The sequence below is a fragment of the Hyperoodon ampullatus genome, assembly GCF_949752795.1.
Source record: "Hyperoodon ampullatus genome assembly, chromosome: 11".
Lineage (NCBI taxonomy): Eukaryota > Metazoa > Chordata > Mammalia > Artiodactyla > Ziphiidae > Hyperoodon > Hyperoodon ampullatus.
In genome coordinates this window covers 73,432,002-73,455,354 of record NC_136924.1, presented here as the reverse complement: position 1 = coordinate 73,455,354, position 23,353 = coordinate 73,432,002, and the positions used below count along the sequence as shown (strand labels likewise).

The following is a 23,353-nucleotide window of genomic DNA, read 5'->3' as shown; positions in this document are numbered from 1 at the left end:
ATAAATACAGTTCTATATTTACACATCTTATAAAACATCTCATAAATGTATTTTTTTCAATTCCAAGTTAAAACATCTGATCAAAATAAACATGCTTATATAAAAATAAATCTACCTAACAGTCTTTTGGTTTGGATGTATTGAAGCTAATGTACTATAATAGAAATTATGAATTAATCTTTTGACCTTTAGTATTTAATAATTTTGCCTTGTACAATACCTAACACATGTATTAAATATGGAATAAGCAGAGAAGTCATGTTCTTGACATCAGGTAGGTTGATCCAAAGACAACATAGCTAAAACCAAGCTAAATAAACAGGATAATATATTACCAAGTTCCTGTTGAGTCAAAAGTGGTTTCAGACATTGTTGCTAAAGCTACTAGAGGTACATGTGAGAAGTTATGTCAGTGGATTTAGTTTATGCTGTGTCTGCATTTGATTGTTACCTTATGATGCACATCAGTTTGAATCAAGTGATAAAGCCTCCTGTGAAAAACATGCACTCACCCAGGGGGAAAATAATCCCAGGTTGCTTACCGTCTTTTCTGCGTATGTCCATTGCCGGCAATGGAGTTTTCTTCGAACCTCTGGGCACCAAGGAGTTAAAAATGAATTAGACAAGAAAACCTCATCTGTACATCTCTGCCTTCATGGCAATTTATGAATTTAAGTTCATTTTCCTTTCAAAATATTTGTAAGCAGTTTTATTCCACTGAGGGTGGAACCATCTCGTGCTGATACATAAAACCTAGCATCTCTAAAAATGATGTGACTATGAATGAATTAATAGTGCCTTATGTTATCCATTCACAGGGGGTATTGGTGACCTAGAAGGATCCTTTCTGAGGAAAGGTGAAGCAGTACTAAAACATCTCCACATGGTCATTAAAATGAAATCCTACTGGTCACAACCATTACTTAGTAATGTAGGTCATTTAAAAACTCTTATTTTCCTAATACCTCCAACCATATATGAAGGGGTTTTCTGGTTTAAAACCCCTTTCGTAAGCAAGTGAGTTGAAAAAGAATTCAGTTGAGATCATGGAGAATTTTTTGAACATTTCAATCTGTTTTAAAATATTTATATATATTTTAGGCTTACCTGAAGAGTGTGACTGAGTTATATAGCTGAACGAGTTATATAAGCAGCATTTAGACTTATTTTTCACTCTCTTGTATCAATAATTATCAGCGTTTTGACACTGAGAGGTTTTTTTTTTTTTTTTTTTTTTTTAATCAAGTTTCAACTCAGCTCTTTTTAGTTACTGCTCTGATATACTCAACCTCACATTTTTGGGTTTTCAATTTTTGAAAACTTTCTCTCACATATTAATTAGAGACATGGGACAAATGCCACAGATGAAAGATGACAGCTTTCGGTCATCGGATAAGCTGGTGGTGACCCAAAATTGGAAGACAGGTCATAGGCTCTGCTGGCACTGGTGAAGGTTACCAAGGCCTGGGTTGAGTCACAGGACTGTTTCTCAACATCATCAGAGTTAACAGACATCAGGCTTGTGTGTTTCGATCTTGTCCAGAAGTGAGTTTGCTTTCCCAGGCTCCCCAGATCCTCCTTAAAATGGGGATTGAAGAGGATGTAGAGAAGGGGATTGAGACATGCAGGAAGGGGGACAATCACCAGAAGGATAAACTTAATTACTTCAGGGCTGATGAATGTGAGGTTCAGTAAAGAGGAGAAGGACAAGAAAGCCACCGGGCAGTAAAGGATACAGTTGGTGAAGAGCAACAGAGCAATGTGCTTCACCATAGAACAGTCCCAAATATTCTCCAGGTCTCCCTTTTCCAAATTGCAGTAGAGCTTGGTGTAGGCAATGGTCATCACGAGGAAGCAAAGGGAATTGAGCAAGACGAGGGCCACCATGTAGCCTGTGGCGCTGGGCTCCCCAAAGGGCAGCGGCAGGCAGAGCGGGGAGGCGCTGTACTCGCTGACGCCCAGCAGGGGAACCGCGGCGATGGTCACCGCCAGCACGGCGCAGAGCGCAACGATTGCTTTCAGACTGGAAAAAGGAGTTTTCGTTTCGAATTTTGCAGAGCATTTCACAGAGAACCCCCGCTCCAGGGCTGCCAGGGTAAGCAGGAAAACCGAGGATTCCGAAGCAAAAATGGACAAAAACCCGACGACCTGGCAGCCGCCCCCCTGCTCCCACCACGCACCGTGCTGCGCAAAGCTGCCAAAAGTAAAGGCATCCACACCAGCCAGCACAGCACTGGAGACCCCCGTGAGCATGTTCACCACGGCTATTAACCCAATTAACAGTTTTACGGAGGAAATGTACAGAGGAGCTCTGAACACGGTTGAGGTCACCAGGGCATTACACGTCAGGGCCAAAACTGCTATGGTCCACACTCCAATGCGGATCAGCCAGCTACCGAACAGGTATTCGCAGAGTTTGAAAGGGCCTAGAAGTCCAAGGAAGAAAAAGACTGGGTATCAAATTAGGGTTCACAACTTTTGCCAAATTACCTCTTTGTTTCTCTTGTTAGGACACCAAGAGATACAGACCAGTAACAGCCATGGTAACACACAGTTCCCTTATGGCACACTCCACTTTATTAAATCACTATTTAATGTAAAGGTGAGTATACCGGGTTCCCAGATTTTCAAGCTATGCCCAGAGAAATGGAGCCTGGGAGTTTAAATCACTGGATTCAGGTCCCCCAAATACAGCAGTGTGAGGGCCAGGTAACAAGTCAGATCTCTGTGTTTGTTTGTTTTTTTTTTTAATAAAGTTTTTTTTTTTTTTGATGTGGACCATATTTAAAGGCTTTATTGAATTTGTTACAGTATTGCTTCTTTTTTTTTAATGTTTTGTTTTTTTGGTCTGGAGGCATGTGGGATCTTTTCTCCCCCCGCACCCCCTGCATTGGAAGGCGAAGTCTTAACCACTGGACCACCAGGGAAGTCCCTCCTGGGCTTTTTATGATGTTTGTCCAGAATGCTTCAAAAAATGTTCTGTAAACAGGGAAGGAGAATCCTAGGGAAATACTCAGTGATGTTAGAAGAGGAAGTATGAAGGTGCATTTCATGAGAATGTCGTCTTCGGTTTAGATTGACATTTGACGTTTAGGAGCAAGGAACCATCAAATTGTTGAAAATAAAATATCAACCCTTCCCAGCTGTCTTTTTTTTTTCAACTGGTCTCTCCTATTTCAGGGAATGGGACAAACAATTAAGTGAATAATATATATAGTTTTTACTTATCTCTAAAACTATTATTTGCTTTAACCAAATAGCTATTTAGATAAGACTTACAAGAAGTCACTGTCAAAAATCAGTGATTACATGAAGCAAGACTGTTGCATACCAGACTAAATCGCTAATATTATTTTAAAAATTACATATACTTCTAACTATAAGATTGGTTCTTTAATTTCCATTAATCTGAATCAAAAGTCTCCTACAAAAATCCTATTTATGAATGGAGACCAACTCCAGGGAATGAACATTTGTATTTTAAAGGTCCCCATGGAGTGGGATATTGATGAGCTGCAAAGGTGGCACAGATTTTGCCTTGAAGTGTAGCCAAATGTCCCTGATGGCCTCAGAGTTAAGGGTGGGTACTGCTGCTAAGCAGTTCTGATGCCTTTCTCACCTGGGGAAGGTGAGCATTGCACCGAATGAAGGGCTTTCAGGTCTTCCTCAAAATCAAGCAGGAAATCTTCAAGATCACGCTCATCTGCAGGAATGAGAAGTTCTGGAATGATTAGTTCTGTCTCTCTTTTCAGGGGCCAACTTCCAGGGAGGAGAGTCCTGGATTGCCCTGGAGACATGAAATGTCACAAAGGGAACTGAGGGTCAGACATCCCACTTTTCCCTGGGCTTTCTTGCAAGTCTATTATAAAATTGCGTTGGGATGTTCTACTCAAGCTACTATATGACAGTATTTCAGCAGACCTGGGGGCAAGGGACAGTAACCCTGGACTCCCTGTCGTAACGTCGAAGCTCTCTCATTCTGTTCTTGTTCCCTGGAGCTCACGATGGCCCCAAATTGCACTGACCTAAATTAGAGAGAGAGCGTGGGCCTCTCCATTCAGTGGAAGAACCACTTTATGCAATTTTCTAACACTTAGATGGCTATAGTGCAAATGTTCTGAGCTGTGTTCTCTGAGTACAAGAGGGAGAATTAGTAAGTTTCAGTCTTTCTGGGGACTTCTGCTTAACAGAAGACAAATCTAGTAACTGCTTGGTGCTTGGATTAGCTATCCATGAAACAGGAGTTTTGTGATCTAACACACTTACTGATTTAATTGGTCTGGTGTGAGGTTTGGGCACCAGTGTTTTTTAAAAGCTTCTGTGTGATTACAATATATGGACCAGGGTTGCAAATCATTGTCCTTGAAAATAAACTCCACGAAGAACCTTGTCTCTCTTGTTCATTGTGTGCCTCTAGGGCATAGAACAGTGCCTGGCACACAGTAGACACTCTAATTGTTTATTTTGGGGGGGTGGGGAATAAATATAGTAGAAATTAGGGTGGGTGAGGCAGAAAAAGCAAAAATGAAAGCAAGAACAAGAGCAAGACATATGCTGTAGCCTAAAATAAAAAAGCCAAGGGCTATAATATCAGCTCCTTAATCAGATCTGTGTGCAGGAAGAAAAGTTAAGATAATGTGCAGACAGACTGAATCATACTTGCTTGGGAATCAACAAATCATTAAGACCCAAAGGAAGAAAAGCCAGTCTATTTAGACTCTGTACAAACTTGCAAGGTTGGCAGGGAAAGGAAACTGGGGGCTGCCTAGAGCACTGCCTCATTACCACAGGTGTGGTTTGAGGTACATTGTTGTCTATTTAAGTCAGGTCTTGCTTCAAGAAAAGCCAAGTGCTTTACAGGCATTATCTCATTTCACTTTCCTGACAGCTAGCCTTTGTGGGGGGTAGGTGGGGAGAATGTTTTAGGATTAGTTGGATAAGAAGTTGGATTCTTAAGCCCTTCTGCTGAAATATGGAGGCATCTAAAATGTCTATATCCTCCACTCCCCACTGGGGTTTAAGAATAAAAATAGATTGTATTTTCTGGAGAAAAAAGCACAGAAGCATGTTTGAAAAAGTTATCCACAGGGATAAGGTCCTCATAAAAGTTTATGAAAATATTGATAATCAATTTTAATATTTACCTCTGAGGACAATATGTGCTAAAAGGGATCTAATTGTAAATATAAGTATTAAGAAATCCCTTAGAGAAAATATGACTTTTTAGAATGAATCCTAAAGGAGTTTTCTCTTTCTCTAAGAATCTTTAAAAAGTGGGATTGATTCTCAACTTGCTGGGGTGATTACATAGGGACTTGTTTGGAGTTCAGATGATCTGCTCGATGACTTTTCAAGCCCCGTTCAGACACAGTTTCATCACAGTGACATAGCAGCTCTTACCTTGAACTTGAAACATTCCAGCATCTTTCTTATGAAGGTCATCTGCACTGCTGTTGTCGCCTTTATTCCATTGATTAGAAATTTTATAGACATTTTCACATACTCCAAATGCACAGCACTGATATGCATAAGGCATTTCTATAACCCTTTGAATGAACAAAACCAAACAAAAACACACACTTAAAGAAATAGATTGTTAAATACAGTGCTCATCTTTCACTTAATAATTCTGCCTGTGGATCTTAGCCTTAATAAATAATCTAAAATATTAACTATGTGCATAAAGATGTCGATTACAGTGCTATTCATAACAACGGAGTTATTAAAAATTATTGCCATGAAATGTTGACAGTTGCTGAGGTTGAGTGATGGATATATTATTTTCTCTACTTTTGTGTTTGAAAATTTCCGCAATAAAAACATTAAAAAATGAGTTAGGAAAATTGTAACACCATTAAAAAGTGCTTATGGTATGACATAACGTAAAGTGATGAAAAGGTGATATAAGTTTGTATACGTACTGTGATTCTAACAATTAAAAATACATTGGAAACAAAATCTGGAAGGAAATAACAAAACTTTGTTTAAGTGTATTTGTAGACATTTTTTCCTCTCTTTTATTTTCTAAACTCTCTTTTGGGGTTATGGTTTTAAAGTATGTAAAAACTACTGTGGTTTAATGTACATACAGAATATATATATGTGTATATACATATATATATATATAAAATCTTTCAAGGGACTTTATCGCTAATGAGTGTAACAGGTTTTAAAGAGCATTACTTCCTCAAACAAATATTAATTTAGTACATTTTATTAGAACATATACATAAGCAAGACGAATTTAAACATGTCAACAGTAGTACAATTATGTTGTAATGTTATTTAATTACATGTCCTAGTTTGTATCTCACGGATCAATGGTTTTCAAACTCTTTCCATGAACTCTGTGGTTCCAGGAGGCATCTTTGAAGAAGGAAGGAAGTGTGGTCAGGAAGACACATTCTCCCACTTCAGGGCTTGTCCTAACAATGCCCCAGGGGTGGGGGACTTGAAGGCATGAAATGCAATTCAAAAGAGTCCCATAAATTTTGAAAACCACTATAACACATCTATTGTTTCACATGACCACAAATGTATCTTATTAGTTTTAATGACAAACTCACTTGAGTTCTGGAAAGTTTTCAGATGATATCAAGCTCTGTAAGGCATGATTTCCTGTTAATTTTAAGTGAGTTAAACCATGTAACCCAGTTACAGGAAAAGATGACAGGCGGTTGGATGATAGGTCCCTGCAAAACATCAAACAACAATTGGCTTTTAGTCTGTGTTAGCATAAAACGATTATGTTAAAAAAGCAACCTAAAGATGATTAAACTGCTCCATAAAAACTTCTAAGCAGGGTCCTTCCTCTTAATGGTAAAAGGAACCATTTTGGTTTTAGCTCCTGACAACTCTTCTATTTACCATCAGAATCGCAGGAGGAAAAATGTTTTAATCACACCCAATTTGTAATTTCTACATTCAGCTTAATTTTGCCAGATGGGGACATCGAAAATCAAGTGGAAGGTGCTACATGTAATTTGAAAAGTGGTGCTGACTCGATCAAGTTAGGGGTGAGGGGGAAAACATTGTTGTGGGTGGGTTTATTTTCTTCGTTCTCATCATAACTTCTGTCTGACCAGTTCCTTCTTTCTCTCTGAGACACGGGAGAGGGGGAAAGGAAAGAGCAAGAGGTGGAAAGGGAGGGAAAAAATGGACAGGAAGATTTTCTGTTAGTCAAGATGGCAACTGAACTGAACTGATGTCTTAGTCCATTCCACCGGATGGCTCAGCAAAAATGGAAAATTTCACCTCAATAACCAGAACCAGCTGTCACCCAGATCGTCATTTATCCACATAAGGACGCACATGGCCTTGGAGGGGCGGGGGGTGGGAAGTGGGGTGCTCCTTTCCGGTGTGATCCAGCTCCAGTGCAGGAGACACTGAGGGCTGGGCATTCTGTGCACTGCGGGTTTTTTCAGCAAAACCAACATTTTTGATTAATCAGATGGGGCCCAATTATTAAAAGACATGCCATAAACAAGTCATGAAATACTCACAGCTTTCTTAGAGATGGCAAAGTGGAAAATGCATTGGGGTGAATGATGGCAATTTTGTTCCAAGCTAAATTCCTATTAAAAAAAAAAAAAAGGCAAGTGAGAGGATTAAATAAAAGAAGACTGTGTGAAGTTTTACCATATATATTCATTCTTCTAACAAAATGTAATTTCCATTCAGGACAGGAGCAATTAACTTATCAAATCATCTTTCAGATGCAGATATTAATAGTATAAAATGATGAAAGAGAGAATTTTAAAGCAACCTTGTGTAAATCAATCCAGGAAAATCCTTCAGGTGGATACTTTAGATTTTACTCTCTTCTTGCTAAAAAGTTGACTTTAACATGGCTGTAAAATTTTATTAGGGCATTTCTAAGATGAGTGGGGGTCAGGGAGTTGGAAGAGACAGGAACTTCTGAGGCTCTTCCTCTGACAGGCAAGTAAATTTTAAGTTATAAAATGTCTCCGGATATGTAATGAAACTCAACAAAAATTTGTGTACATTGTCCATGTATGTCAGGCCTTAAGAGAAACTCAGAGATACTTTCAAAAAAAATTCCCAGGGCTTCCCTGGTGGCGCAGTGGTTGAGAGTCCGCCTGCCGATGCAGGGGACACGGGTTCATGCCCCGGTCTGGGAAGATCCCACATGCCACGGAGCGGCTGGGCCCGTGAGCCATGGCCGCTGAGCCTGCGCGTCCGGAGCCTGTGCTCCACAACGGGAGAGGCCACAACAGTGAGAGGCCCGCGTACCGCAAAAAAAAAAAAAAAAAAAAAAAAAATTCCCAGTAAAGAGAATGGACATTTAATTCTTAACTGGGAAATGAAGAAGAGAGGGGCTAGCATATGTTGGAAATAAAAGCCTTTGATAACAAAAGCTACAATTTATTGAGAAATAAAATTCACTCACCCCTTCCCTCCACAAACATATATATAATGAAATGTAGATAATTTTACAGGAATAAGAACTTCCACATTAAAAAAAAAAGAGCAATGAACTTAAAATTTGTATTTTTAAAATTCATAACTCATAAGGGAACTAAAGTGTAGACATTTGAGGAAACTGAAAGTGATCATCGTCAACTTTTCTCTAGCACAGATAAATAATTTATTCATGGTGTTGGGCCCCCTGGGTTACTAGGATAAATGGTATTCACAGAACGTTTACATTCTCATTTGAAAGGCCCCTGAACTGGGGAAAACTGGAAGGCTTTTTAGTTTGCTCCTTTCATCGATCGCAGAACAAAAGAAAATTCCAGCTAACGAGGGGAAGGAATGGCATGGAAGGAGTGGGAAGGCTACAAATGGGAATTGAGTGAGAGATTGTCTTCTGTTGAGCTGCTCATCAAATACATGTCCAGTGAGGGTTGCAAGCCCTGCCATCTGCACTAGAAGCTGGGGATAAGAAGATGAAAAACTTCTTGTCGTTTTCAAGTAGGGCGTGGTGTACCTGATGGCGGTGCTGAGTGCTGAGTCCTGTAGCAGAGAATGTGCAAAGCACATCAGAGTGGAGAGGGCTCAGAGACAGGAGATGTTGTTCTTATGGGATGGACAGGGGCAAGTTAAGAGTGGGGAGGAATCCAATGGGCAACAGGACCAGGAGAAACAATGGTCCATGTGTCAAGGGACTGGGAACTGGTGGGTGAGAGATGAAGGTGTTCCAGGGGGTTGGAATCAGATTCTGAAGGATGATGCTTGGAAGTTTGGTTTTGGTATTGAAGACAATAGGGGAATAACAGAAGATTTTTGAAGCAGGGAAGCAACATGATTCAATTTCTACTTAAGAAAGATTCTCTTTGGAGAATGAGATGAATGGGTAAAGACTGATGGTGGAAAGTCCAGTAAGGAGGGTGATGACAGTGATCTAGGAGAGTGATTCCATGGGTCTTTGGTGAAGAATATTTAAGTTCTATTCTCTTAGCAAATTTCAATTGTACAACACAGTGTTATCAAATATATCAACCTTTGATATATTTGAAAAAGAACTAACTTTTGGAAACAGCCAGAACTCCAACCTGGTGAATAAGGCAGGTAATCAAAGCAGGTAATGTACAATATCTTTGTTTCACATTTATTTTGAAAAGTTAAAGAACTTCACAAGCCGATTTTAGACCAAAAGTAAGGAAAGGGCAACACAATTAAATTCAGAGCAAGATGGTTTTCAAAGTGAATTTTTGGGAGAAACTGATTCTCCAAGGTGAATTTAAAATGTTTTGAGGAATGGTATTATTTTATGAAGGTATAGTCTCTTAAATGTTAAGAAAAACTTTAGGAAAGAAAGGGTTTTTAACAACATCCTGCACTTTAAACATTACATATTGTCATCGTTCACCAAAATTACACTGAAATCCAGTTTCGGGAAGGAAAAAATCCGTCATGCACAAAAAATCTGTTACTGTTTTTTTTAAACTTATGGTTAATATATGGTATTTTCAGGTAGTGTGTGGTCTACCTGATGGCAGTGCTGAGTGTTGAGTCCTGTAGCACAGAATGTGCAAAGCACATCAGAGTGGAGCGGTATTTATGGTATTTTCAATATATATTAATATATATAATAATCTATTATAGTATATATTAATATACAATGTATTATACATTTACATAATGTATTAATATTTATAATATATGTCAAATATATGGTATTTTCAATCATAAAGTGGAATTTAATATTTACAAATCTTAGTCGTCTGAGCAACAGAAGCATTTTCCAGGACAGTTGTGCTTAAACCTTAGTGTACTTGTTAAAATATCGATTCTCAGGCCCTACTCCTGAGGGTCTAACTCATGAGGCAGGTGAGAACCTGGACTCTGCATTTTTTACAGTCACCTCCAGGTGATTCTTAAGCACTTAGAGAGACTCACATTGAAAAACTGTTTGACCAGGAAAGAAAAACAGGCAGGAAGAACTGTGTGGTCACCCCAGTTTTTCAGGCAGAACAATCTCCGCCAATTCCCAGCTAGGAACAGAAACACGTTTTGTACGCTGTTCAATAGCTTGGCCTCCTTCCTCTTTATCAGAGTTTCATGTCTGCTGACTGGCAGAGGGCAGATTGCAAATTTACTGCTTTTGAACCTGTTCCTGGAAATGATCATGAGCAAAATATTTGCCTTCTCCTAGCAGATACATGCACAAAGGCCCAACAATACAAGTATACGGTGAAAAGAAAATATTAGGGGAAGACCCGAAAGAGAGAAAAAGTGCTCAACGTTGGGGAAGCTGCTGAGAGACAGTACTCACAGAGAGCGGAGGCTAAACAACTGCTGGAAGGTGTTGGCTCGAATTTCATACATTTCATTATGTCGCAGGTCTCTGAAATGACAGGTGCCAAAGATTCATTTCGGAGCCACAGGTTTCAAAGATTAGTCTTCAGAGAACTTTTACAGAGGGGTTACCTCCCCTCACTCACAGGAACACATGAACTACGACTACCAAGTGACACTGAGAAAAATTTCTTTTTGTTTAAAAAAGAACACTGCAATTTATTCACATAAAAAAGTATTGCCTCTCTTTCAAAGCAGCTATTCCCTTTGGGTGAATCTGAAGCTATATTCCAAATGCCAACATCATTCAAACACCTTGAGGATGCCTCTCTCTGCCTTCTGAGCCTTTCTTATATTCTTGGAGGGTCTTCAGGAGTGCCAAGTCTTTACCTTTCAAAGTGGATTTTATCCCCCTCCCTTCCTCGCCCAAAGGCATTCAGAGAAAAATTAAGCAGAAAAGGATAAATGGTTAATATTGTTTTGACCAAAACCAAAGCATGACTATAAAGCAACAATGCTGATGTTTTGTGGAGAAGGCAATTTTAAGAGAAGAATTCTAAAATATTTCATGCATAAGTAGCATCAATGGCACGTGAAATATGACTAATATGGCACCTCTTCTGAAGGTTACTATTGTGGTTTAGAATAGAAAAAAAATTTTTTTTTTTGGCCACACGCACGGCTTGCCAGATCTTAGTTCCCAGACCAGGGATCAAACCTGGGCCCCCGCAGTGAAAGTGCCAAGTCCTAACCACTGGACCGCCAGGGAATTCCTGTGAAGGCTACTATTGTGAAGCAAACATAGCAACAAACTCAAGTACCCCCATATTAAAACATAATGCCATGCATATGAGCTTCACTTGTGTTCAGGAAAAAAAACAAAACAAAACAAAAATAATGCCACTCATTGGAGGTGTAAGTTAAAAAATGTTCCAAAGCTCAAATAAACCCAGTTCATTACTATACCAGGTTAGGGGAAAAAAACCCACAACATAATAAATGCCTTACTTATAGTATAATGCATGGTAAAATAATATCGTCTATGTCTCCCAGCTTTACAGACATCCTATACAGTCACAGCTCCTGTGTGTAAGAAGGGAAAGCATCACATGTCTCCCCAGTGAACCACAGGGTAAGCAAACCAATGACCCCTGGAAATGTGAGTTTTGGCTCTTGGTTTTCGCTAGGTGACTTAGAGACTCTTACAGACATACATTTTCTGAAGCTTTTGGCAGACTGAAAAACTGGGTAAATCTTCTAGCAGATTATAAGATAGATCTCTGAAAAACAGAAGGTACAAAAGGGAAAAATCTGTTATATATTAATTGTAAGGAAACATGCTTTGCTCTCTTTTCCCCTCCACGATGATTTAGCTCCCAAAGGCAGACTATGAACTTTTCCCCAGCCCTGATGTGCAGCAGGTAGTCATAGGCATTATTAGATTAAGCAGTAGATTCAGATGTCAACTGAAATGTAACTGTTATACTTCTTTAATTGATTTAATTTACTTAATGAATTTATTTATGTTTTGTTAGTGATGATCTACAATGTTCTAGCTATTATCTTACAGAAATGAGTACAAATTAAATTAAATAATTGTGCCTCTATTTCTAAGAGCTGCTATATCTCTGCAGCTGAGAGAATCATTGTTGGTTCTTTTCTAATCAACAGAAAAAGAATCCCAACAACAATTCAAAACATAGCACTAACTTTGAAATCAATCATTACAAGGGGGGGAAAAAGAATCTAAGAAAGTCTTCAGCCAAAACTCAACAAATTACAGAATAACAAAAACATCTGGACATATTTATAGTATAATATAACTAATCTAAAACAAGCCATGGTAATTTGCAGAAAGCTTAAAAAAAGGAAGCTGGTAGATAAAGTAACAGATATATATATATATTAAAAAAATCTTGCCTCATGTTTTAAAAGTTATCAGCTATACATATGTTCCCATATCCCCTCCCATATGTATATGTATAACTGATTAAATTTGTTATAAAGCAAAAAAAAAAAAAAAAAAAAAAAAGTTATCAGCTAATCAACTAACTCACTTTCATGCCTGATTCTAATTCTTAAAACCAGATCACCACTATGCCACTGAAAAATCCATATTGTTTTCTGAGAGGGTTTTAAATTACTTTATTTTTGAAATTGCTCACTTTATCTTACATTTATTGAATAAATAGAACTTAAGTAGAAATACAGTTCAATTTACTACACATGAATAATTCAGATAAAGCTGTGTGCAAACACAAATTTGTAGTTTACACTAGAGATTTGAAAGACCAAACCAAAACAAAACAAAAATGTCCCACACCTATGCACAAACACAGCTGATTAACAATACGGTGTGTTTTTTGGAAAGTAGTGAATGTGATAAAATGGACACACATATTATCAAAGCTGATAATAATTTGGTTCACTCGTTTCCACAGACAGCAAGGGGAACAATCCTTCCTGTGTAGTTCTTAGTAGAGGGTGCATGAAACCTTCTTCTACATAAAGACACAGTGTCACCACCTTCCTACCTATTACCTAATGATTTTCATGGCTAACATTGATCAAGCACTTCTTATATATAGACCCTATGTTTACAGCTTGACCTGGATTATTTCATTTAATCCTTGTGGTCACCTTATGAAGGAAACATTTGTGTTGATTCCCATACGAAGCAAAGACTAAGATCACCAGCTAGTAAGTGGGGAAAGCCACACACAGTCAAGTCATTCCCATGGAGAAGAAGCAACTTGGAGGCAAAATCACTCATGTACAGTGACATCGCCTCATGTGACAGCTACTCAGTGGATGAGGCAGACAAAGGAAGAGAGCTCTCAGACCTGTACTTCCAGAACAGAAAACAGAGTGGAGTAAAGGTCACGACCCGGGGTTCTACTCTCAACTTTAATTCTACTTCGTTGATATGCTGGACGAAGCATTGATGTCTTTTTCAATTATCTTCTTTAATGAGAAGATACTTGCTTTGCTGATCTTGCAGGGTTGTTGTGAAGAACAAATCAACACTACAGGTTGACGTGCTTTGAAAATGGCCGGATACTGCCATTAATGTAGGTGCCGTCTTTCAGGCCTTTCTAGGTTTCCACTCCAGGAAAGAATAATGGTGTAAAGGAAGTGAGAAAGACGATGATAAGAGCTAACATGGTCGAAGAGTTTACAGTGCTCCAGGTGCTGGTATAAGTGTTTGACGTGTAGTAACTTATTGAATCCTCATGACGATCCCCTGAAGGAAGTGGCTACATCTCTTATTTTATAGGTTGGGAAATGGAGCCCCGGAAGGGATAAATAACTCGCTCAAGATACTGTGATAGCATAGAGGCCGGATTTGAACCAGAAAAATAGACCCCAGAGCTTTTGTTCTTAATCAGTTTGCCAGTCAGCCTCCGTGTATGCAGCTTTGGACCCGAGTGGTTTACCATTCGCTGTGTGACATACTGGAGACAGATGCGATTTAAATACTGGCTCCCTACTTATTAGTTACAGTATGTGAAATCCTGGTCATGTTACCGAGCCAGCTTCCTGAAGAAATGAGGATAATTATACTTATTCTGGGTGTGGTGGGCAGAATTTGAAGACGGCTCCTGAGATTTCCACCACCTGCCATCTATACTTGTTCTCCCAGTTATTCAATCAAACCACCTGCCTTTGAATTCGAACTCTGCTACTTTCTTGCAGTGTGATTTTGACAGGTGTACTTTACTTCCCTAATTCTCTCTTTCCTCACCTGTATCTATACCTTCTAGGGAGATATGAGGTGAAGAAGAGGAGACTTGCTCTTGATCCCCTTCCTTTATACATGCATGACTGACTTGAAGGCTGTTATGTGGTTTATTGCAACTCCTATCACTGAGCAACTGTGGCCTGAAAGTGACGTAGTGGGTTGGGGATAGGGGAAGGCAGAATCACTGAAGAACGTTCCCATTCTTCCACTTGACATTTGTAGAGCTACTTGTAGTTCGGTTACTCTGGAAAGCTTGTGGTGGAATCACAGGCGTCTGACTGCCGCAGAAGTCTGCCATGTGAGAACAGAGCCATGCGAGAGACTAAGGGTGCTTTCACTACATCCCAGCAGTGCTTGAGAAGATGATCACAGGGCGTTGAGGGGGGAGGCTGAACATGGAAGGTCAGAACAAGGCTCTTCCAATTCCTATAAACTACTTTTTGTAAAACGTGGGAAGGGCAGAGGAAAAAAGCCCCAAGTCAACAGAAATAACATATGCAAGTTGTTTAGCCATTAGACGAAACATTAGAACATGGCACCAGCAACTATACCAGAAGAATGTTTGGTTGCCTTTATCAAGGTCTGTGTGGGTCTGATAATTTTATTTTGGCATCCATATTGGGTTTTTGATCCATGATTTTCTTTTTTTTTTTTTTCCTGCTCTGCAGAGGATTTGGGGCTGGGGGCAATGAAGTTATTTTGGCTTGTTCATATCCATTTTCTGAAGGGAAATGTGTACTCGTTGAAACTCTAATGGGAGACTGTTTGGGACTTGGAAACAAGGGGTACGTTGTTGCCATTATTACCAGGGAGCCACTTCCCTGGCCCCAAGCTGGCAAAGGAGGCCTGACCTCCCGAAAACCTGCAAGGAAAGAACTTTCTCCTCTTTTAAAGGATTATTGAAATAATGTTGGTCATTTTACACAACATTATTGCTTTACTGACACGCACAGCACTTGGAGATTCGGTAACTGATCGCAGACAGTTTGAGGAAGAGATGAGATCTGTGCTCCAGTTAAAGTCCTGTTGAAACACAAACCAGACATCATTCTTGTATTTAGGCATCACACAGTGACATATTTTGATTCACTGATGTTAAGACTGGTCAGGCTTGAAGGGTAGTGCAAGTTCTGGGCAAAGTCAAGAGCCTACTCAAGTACTTACAGACTCTCCAGGCTTGCGGTACCAGTTAAATCAGGAAATTCAGTTATTTGTGAGGCACCATTCAAAGTCCTAGAAGGAGGAGTACATGAGTATTACTGGGAGAAGATTCTAGGAAGGGGTCACTTTTATGGCCATTTCAAAGCACTTGAAATGTTCATTTGGTCTTCACAACAACCTTGCAAAGGGAAAATGATCTGTAAGAGAAATAAACACTTACAGTGTTCTTAGTTCAGGTAAATGTTGAAAAGCAGATCTCCCAACAACCTGGATAGGGTTGTCATAGAAATGTCTGAAAAAATCCAAAGACCAACGTCTTAGTATAAAACTTGAATGACAAATGAATACCTGTTCAGAATTTCAACAAATGCCTTCAATGTACTTATGTAATTTTGATTACTTGGTTTCAGGTAAACCTCAAAAGTATTTTCGTTCGTATTATGAGACTTTTGGTGAGAAGTCCATACTACATAAAACTGAAAATTTCTGACAGCAAGGCAGATATGAATGTCAGCTCCTATGGAGAAAAGCAAGTGAACTGACTACAGTTATACTTAAAGCTCTTCCTCTGCCTCCAATATCTGTGGGCTATCCATTGAGTGGCAAAAGATAGTTCAAGGTGCTGGCAGTTATATCATTAGCTAAAGAAAGATGAAGTTCTATATAGTTGCATGAGGGTCAATATCCTCTGGTCAAATCTTATGACACACACACAAAGGATCCTTCAAATTATTTGAGAGGAAATTTGCTACTCTGGGTTTTTGTAACATTAGATTTTAAAAAATCAATGATTGCTCGAAAAGGTAAGACATTATTAGAACTTCAAAAATATTTTGTTTTACAGATGTTTTCAATGTAATGGTATTTGAACTGCCTGGTCAATGGAGTCCCACAAACAGTTCTTAGCTGAGACATCCTTCCAGTTCAATTAAATTCAACAAATATTTATTGGTGTCTCTTATGCTCAAAGCATGAGGGTAGGTACTGCTTGCATTTAAAGACTGATTTATTAAGGAGGCTGTCATTGGCTATCTACTATGTGCCTGGCATTATGCTAGATGCTGGGGATGTGAATAGGAATGATAAGGTGTCCCTGCCCTAAAGCAGCTTGGAATCAGTTGGGATAAAACAAATATATAAGGGGATATGACTCTCTGGTTGACAAAGCATTTTCACATCTAGAGCTCAATTAATCCACCTGCCAACTTTATAAGATCCATGGCATAGACACTTAAGTACTATTTCCCTCATTTTTGGAGGAAGAAGCTGAGGCTCAGATACTTTGGTAAGTTCATTATCTCCCAGAGCTTCAACTTTCTAATCTGTTAAACTAATGTAATAATACTTAGTAGTAGGGTTTGTGTACACATTAAAAGAGCTAATGCACATTTAACATCTGGCACAGGACCTGGGATATAGTTGTCACTCAACATGCCAAATCCCCGTCCGCACTCCCACCCTCTGACTTCTTCTTTTCCCTTTGATTAGACAACTGGTAAGAGAAAGCGCTAGAGCTGGACTATAGGTCTTTTTTGTTTGTTTTGTCTTGTATATCTTTTTATTGTAAATCTTTTTCTAAAATATTTTTATTGAAATATAGTTGATTTACAATGTCGTGTTAGTTTCAGGTGTACAGCAAAGTGGTTCAGGCATATATATATACACATATATTATTTTTTTACATTCTCTTCGATTATAGGAGGACTATACATCTTACAATTTAAAAATGGAGTTGTTCTCAGAATATTACATTATCCCTTATCTACACTATATGCTTGTTTGTATGTAATTATGTTCATATACCTGCATGCATGTAAGTACAGTGGGTAGCTATGAATACACATGCTTATGTACATAAGGCATAAGTATCACAAACACAAGGCGGAGCTATAGGGTTCTCAGGAGGGAGTTCTCTCATGAGGTCAAGAAAAACTTCATGAAAATGCCATTTGAATTAGACCCTGGAAAACAGAATTTCGACAAGCATAGTGAGGGGATGGAATCATAGGAGCAAAGGAAATAAAGGAGGGTATTTGTTCTATGAATGTAGCTTAGTTGGTCTGGGTTATGGCGTAAGGTAATTGAGGAATGGGTCAGGAGGGTTGGCTTGGGCCATGTGGAAAGCTGACACTGTCAGGGAAAGGAGTGGGTGTTTAATGTAAGCAGACAACACTGACTGTGTTTCACAGCAAGAGAATGACAACATGGATGCTGTGCTTCCAGGGTGTGCACTCTGCTAGTGGTAGAGGCAGGGGGGTGAGCCTTAGACTGGTAGAAATCTAGAGGTAATGGCTAGCAGAGGGGCTGGTGGCAGAGGGGATGGAAAGAAGTTATGGATAGGATGGGGACTACAGAGGTAGAAGTGAGGCCTGGGTAGCCAATGGACAAGGAAAGCAAAGAAATCTGAGTCGGGTGGGGGCAGTATGGGCGGGGGCGGTAGTGACAGAGATAGACATGGAGGCAGAAGCAAGGAGAGAAGAGCTTCCAGGAGAAAACAGTCAAGGCCAGTAAAGAGTGGAGAGAAGTGCTAATAAATATTGGGGGCTGTTAGTCCTCTTCAAGGGGTATTAACATATCAAAAGGGTGATTAAGAAAACCAGTCCCGTGGCTTCAAGGAAAGAAGGGGCAAAGAAAGGCAATGCAATCTGCCAACTTCTCAGTATGTAAATACTCTCTAATGAGAACTAATGTTTACTGGCAACAAACTTTAACCCCCTTAGTTTGCCAACATACTATCAGAACATTTCAGAAACGATGAATGGTATTTTTTTTTCTCAGTCGTCAGGGCTAATTGGGATTCCAGCTCATTTGTGACAAATGCTACACGGCTCCAGAAAGCCTCTCAATCAAGTTGGCACGGGATGCCAAATATCTGCCAAGAAGTGCCCTAGAGTCCTTTTCAGAAGTCGTCCTTCCTCTCCTCCTCCATATTTCAGACCCCTCACCCATGCATGACCTTAGGCCAATACTATGTCCCAAACTTGCCAGTTGTCTTTTAATTAAGAGTCAGCCTATTACTTACATATTTTCACCTTCCTATATGTACCTACACAGGATCAATTTTCTGTTTGTGCTAAATATGAAACATATAATTAATCCTACTTTGAAGTTGTAACTCTATCTTATGCCATTATGGCATATAAATCCTCATATACACCTTTCTAGAACATATGCACCTTTCCAGAATTACATCCTAGTTTGTATAAATGTAACTCAGTGTTTGGACTCGAGAATGAATGGGTATAGAATGGCTACTTAGCATAAAGCAGTAGTCTCCTCATCTCCCCCTCCTTGCAGTAAAGGACCTCTATCATATATAATAATGTATGTATGTATGTATTTATATTTCAGCTTTATTGAGGTATAACTGACATATAAAATTGTACATTTAAAGCTTAGAGTGTGGTGATTTGATATACGTATACATTGTGAATGGATTCCCCCAACCTAGATAATTAACTATTTATCACATATTTATCTTTTTAGGGGTGAGAACATAATAATTTATGTTTCTACTATACTTGGGTTCAAGTTCTGAATGACTAGGTGATGCTCTAAAAATCAGTTTTATTCCTTAGAAAATAGGGATAAGCAAAAAAGCATTTCATAAGATTATTGTGAAGTGACACAAGGCATTTGAAGATACCAAGCATAAGGCAATGCACATTGTAGGCCCTAAGAAAAAGAATCTCTAATATTGTTTCAGCATTTGGCTAAAACTTAGCAAAACATCTCCATATACACTACAGTGACCGAGATAAAACTTGGGCAAATATAGAACATTTATTGTATTATGTTTAAAAGTGCAATTCATGCTATATTGCAGGATAGAAAAATCGAAAAGAACTATGGCTACTTACATTGTAATAAGAGAAGGGTTGCCTACAAAGGCTTTCTCAGGTATCGACTTGATATTGTTGCTATGAAATCCTCTAGAAAGAGAGGAAAAGATAATTTATAGCAAATAGCCTATGGGGTAAAATCATTTAATAGTCCCCTCACCAAACCCGTGGCAATAATCAGCAATTTTAGTAACTAGAGGATAAGGTTAAATTCCTCTATGCATTTTGAAACGTTTGTGCCCTCACTTACTATCTAGGAGAAAAAGATATCACAAGCTGTCATCTTGAAAGAGGAATAAAGAATCTGAAAGTAATAACTGTGCTTTATGGAAACTTACAACCTAATGCTATAAAAAGAAAATCCATCCGTTAATATCCAATAGAGCATCATGGTAGAACAACCTGAGACCGAGGAAACCATCTTTGGAGAGAGGATTATGATCACTCCTCTTTACCCCATTTAAAGCCAGGAGAAGAGAAAATTGACTTAAGCTGCAGTGAAGTAGAGATTTAAGTAATCTCCTTATGAGGACAAAATTTCCTGAGCTGAAGAAAGGTGCCCCAGCTCAGTGAGTCTGTAATAACAAATTGATTCTCATCTGTCGGTGCTAATGTCTGACTGGCAGAGGGGCAGAGTCAATGGTCTTTGGTCTATGCGGGTCTGTGGCTGAATGAGGTGAATGGCGGTCTTGGGGCTGCCTGACCCAGACAATGATGACTTCCCAGCTAAGCCCCGTGTGGGGTTTCCTGAGGCAGAACCACATAGAGGTTTTTTCTTATAAACAAGCCCTGCTGTCTACATCCTTTAGCTGTGTGTCTTATTTCTCTCTGCCAAGAGAATAGGCTCTGTGTTTATTTTCCTTTCCAAGTGTTAGAACATTACATAGGTTATTCATATTTTTAGGTACAAAGAAAAGCAATTAAATTATAATATATAAAAGACAATATATGCAACCTAATAGCTGAAAGTTCGCTTTACTGTAGTAAAATGATGAGTTTCTTTAAAAATTAAATAAGATTTATGAAACATTAAAAAATATGAAATAATGTATATGAAGGCACCTAGCTCTATACTAGGCACATATATTGTGTTCATCCAGTCCTACGCAACCTAGGAAAGTTTGTCTTTTCGAAATGCTCAGCAAATAACTGAATTCCGATAGAGTTCTCTACAAACCTATAACGTATATAAATGTTGGGAAAATGTGACTTAGGAAAAGAGTATGGCTTAAAGAAATATGTATCCTTTTTTCTAATATATATATATTAGAGAAATCCATTATAGATTAAAAAAAGATTATCTGCTGTTTGTTGGTGATGGAAGCAAATTAAAATACATTTTGGATGTAGTTAATCATTATTTACATGACCTTTTAAATTTTTCTAGTAAGTCGTATTAGGTGCAATAGTCAAACATACTTTAATATAAATTCACAAAGAATAGTTCTCCCACTAAATTTGTCCTACTTACAGTTCTTTAAGGTTGGACAGTGTCCTGATTGCAGTGGGGAATTCATCAAGATTATTATAATTTAAATCTCTGAAAATAAGTAAATAATATGTTCAGTTTTTCACTTAAAAATTCATATATATTACATTTACAAGGAACGTTAACATGCCCTTCCCATGGACCAGTATCATTGATAACAATTCTCATTCCTTTTCTTAATGAAGAGAGATTGTGTTGGTTGGCTGACCACCATCATTCCACAAGTATCTGCATTAAAATGGTCATTAGACTGGTCATGAGAAATTTCAAAGAGTCACGGCTCAATGGCACTGGGCATTAAAAGAAGGGAGGGGACATACAGCAGAGTGAATGTCCAAGCGGGAGGGACACTTGGCCAGGTGTTGGCAGCTGGCCGCTGTAGCTCTTCTCCCGAACCCCGCTCACCAAGCTGCCAGCTAGTCTGTACCCTCCTCGGGGCTCCGGAACCACATCCACTTTCCGGTCCCCTCCTCCATTCTCTGACTTTGTCCCACTGCTTTTCAGAGTCTCTCCTGAGAGGACATCTAGGAGAGTGGCTTTGTTCCTGACTCTGGTACAGTTCCTGTCTTTCTCCCAGCCTGAGGTCCAGGATGATAGCCTGCTTTTGGAGAGGCTTATGTGGTACAGGGTACTCTCAGGAACGACCTCAGGTCTAGAATTTCCACACGGTCACAAATAAAGATTCAGGTCCGAAAGGTGACGTTTTCCTCGGTCTGTGAGGCAAAGCTCTCTATCATCCTTCCTGCATAGAGACGGAATGGCCAAACAATCTCAAATCATTCGTTCCTCTATCTGTTATGACACAAATGGCTTTTCAGTTCCATTACTCACAAGCACTTTATAGACTTAACTCCACCGTTTATCTACATCTCCATATGAAAAAGTAATTGCCTCCTTGTCTCTGGGAACGGCAGATTTCCCAGATGACACAGAAAAACCTTTTGGTCAGGCAATCAGATGTGGTTAGATCTTCCTCTGTGGGGAAGAATTGCTATTTAACTTTAAGAGAGAGATAATTTGACCAAGTTAAACATGAATCAAGATTCCTACTTGTCTGGCACAAACCATCCTTAAGCTATACAGCAGGCAGGAAACTTGTGTCTTTTGTGGACATAAATTTTCTTCCTGTTTGTAAATCTCTCCAGATGCTCTGTTTTGATTAAACGAGGATTGGGTCCTTATAAATTACTTAGATTTTTAGTGAGGGAAAGGAGGAGGTTGGGAATAACCAACCTACTGAGCCTCTGTAGCCCTGGGCAAGGCGAGGGAAGAGGGGACATTGAGACTCACATGAATTTGCCCTGAATGCATGTATTGCATGAATTTGCAATCCTGGGTCCTTACCTCAAGCGCCCCGGTCGGGGGGATGGGGAAGACCATTTATGGAAATACCTATCAAAGCCCATCTTGTTTTTTTATTCCTGTTGTGTTGAAAAGGACCGGCAGGTGCTATCCATTGCTAATATTCCCCAGCCCAGCCTTTGTGTAAATAAGGGAGATGTTCTAATTTTTCCAAGCCGCTGATGGGAACAGCTTGCCTGTGCCTTTAAGTTGACTTCAAAGTCCCGCCTGGACAAGTTCACCTTTGGCATCTCCTTATGAGGATGATTCCTCCTTTCTAAGAGGAAGCGCAGAGTGACTTAAGTTGCCCTGGAAGGACAGCTGTTAGGTCCTGCAGGAAATGAGTGGACCCAGATCTGGTTAGAAGCTAAATTGACCAGGTACAAAGTGCTAAGGTCTGTATGCAAATGAACAAGGGCTCCAAAGCCATACAAGACGTGGTCTTTGGTCATGTCCTTCTGCAGTCCTGGTCAGAGCCAGCGTTGTAGATTCAGCGGCGCTGTGTGGCTTATTACACTTGAGTGTTAAAAACATGGAGGTGAGGAGGGCGCAGCTGGAACCACTTCCTCTCCCAGCACACACGGTGTCCTCACTGCCTGTCACGGCATCCTCATTAGGCCTCTTACTCAACAGGGCGATGAAGAGGAGCCCCTCCCCTAGGAAACAGCTCAGCCCTGGAGAGGCCCATAAGAACTGCTCTCGCTGTGGCTCTGAGTGGTCAGCTGGCTGGACTCTATGCATTTTTATTACAGATACCAACTCAGAACTGAGGTTTTGCCCTACTCTTTGGAAGTAGGGTATAGTGGTAAGCATGGATTTTGGAGTCAAACTAGGGAAGGAAGCAAATCCCAGTTATGCGCTGACTGGCTATGTCGTGTTGATAAAGTAACTTAACCTTACTGGAGCCTAAAATGGTATGGTAGCACCTGCTCTCATGGGATGCTTGTAGGAGTGACTGAAACAATGTATGCTGAGTGCTCAGTACAATATTGGTTAGAGATACGCTCAGTAAATGTA

The 23,353-nt window shown here is 39.5% G+C and overlaps 1 protein-coding gene across 3 annotated transcripts in view; it reads right to left on the bottom strand.

Annotated features, from left to right (window-relative positions):
* Positions 1–1,338: 1,338 nt before the first annotated feature.
* LGR5 (leucine rich repeat containing G protein-coupled receptor 5) overlaps positions 1,339–23,353 on the bottom strand; it is a gene marked incomplete at both ends in the record, with an annotated part of 121,338 nt that continues 99,323 nt past the window's right edge. For 2 of the 3 annotated variants that reach the window (XM_079716020.1, XM_079716022.1), the window contains 12 exons: positions 1,339–2,426; positions 3,620–3,703; positions 5,401–5,546; positions 6,567–6,692; positions 7,503–7,574; positions 10,739–10,810; positions 11,976–12,041; positions 15,455–15,526; positions 15,668–15,736; positions 15,885–15,956; positions 19,525–19,596; positions 20,978–21,046. In XM_079716020.1, coding sequence (XP_079572146.1) covers positions 1,339–2,426; positions 3,620–3,703; positions 5,401–5,546; positions 6,567–6,692; positions 7,503–7,574; positions 10,739–10,810; positions 11,976–12,041; positions 15,455–15,526; positions 15,668–15,736; positions 15,885–15,956; positions 19,525–19,596; positions 20,978–21,046 — 2,008 coding nt within the window. The remainder of the gene's footprint in view (positions 2,427–3,619; positions 3,704–5,400; positions 5,547–6,566; positions 6,693–7,502; positions 7,575–10,738; positions 10,811–11,975; positions 12,042–15,454; positions 15,527–15,667; positions 15,737–15,884; positions 15,957–19,524; positions 19,597–20,977; positions 21,047–23,353) is intronic. The other variant, XM_079716021.1, reaches the window with a different exon arrangement.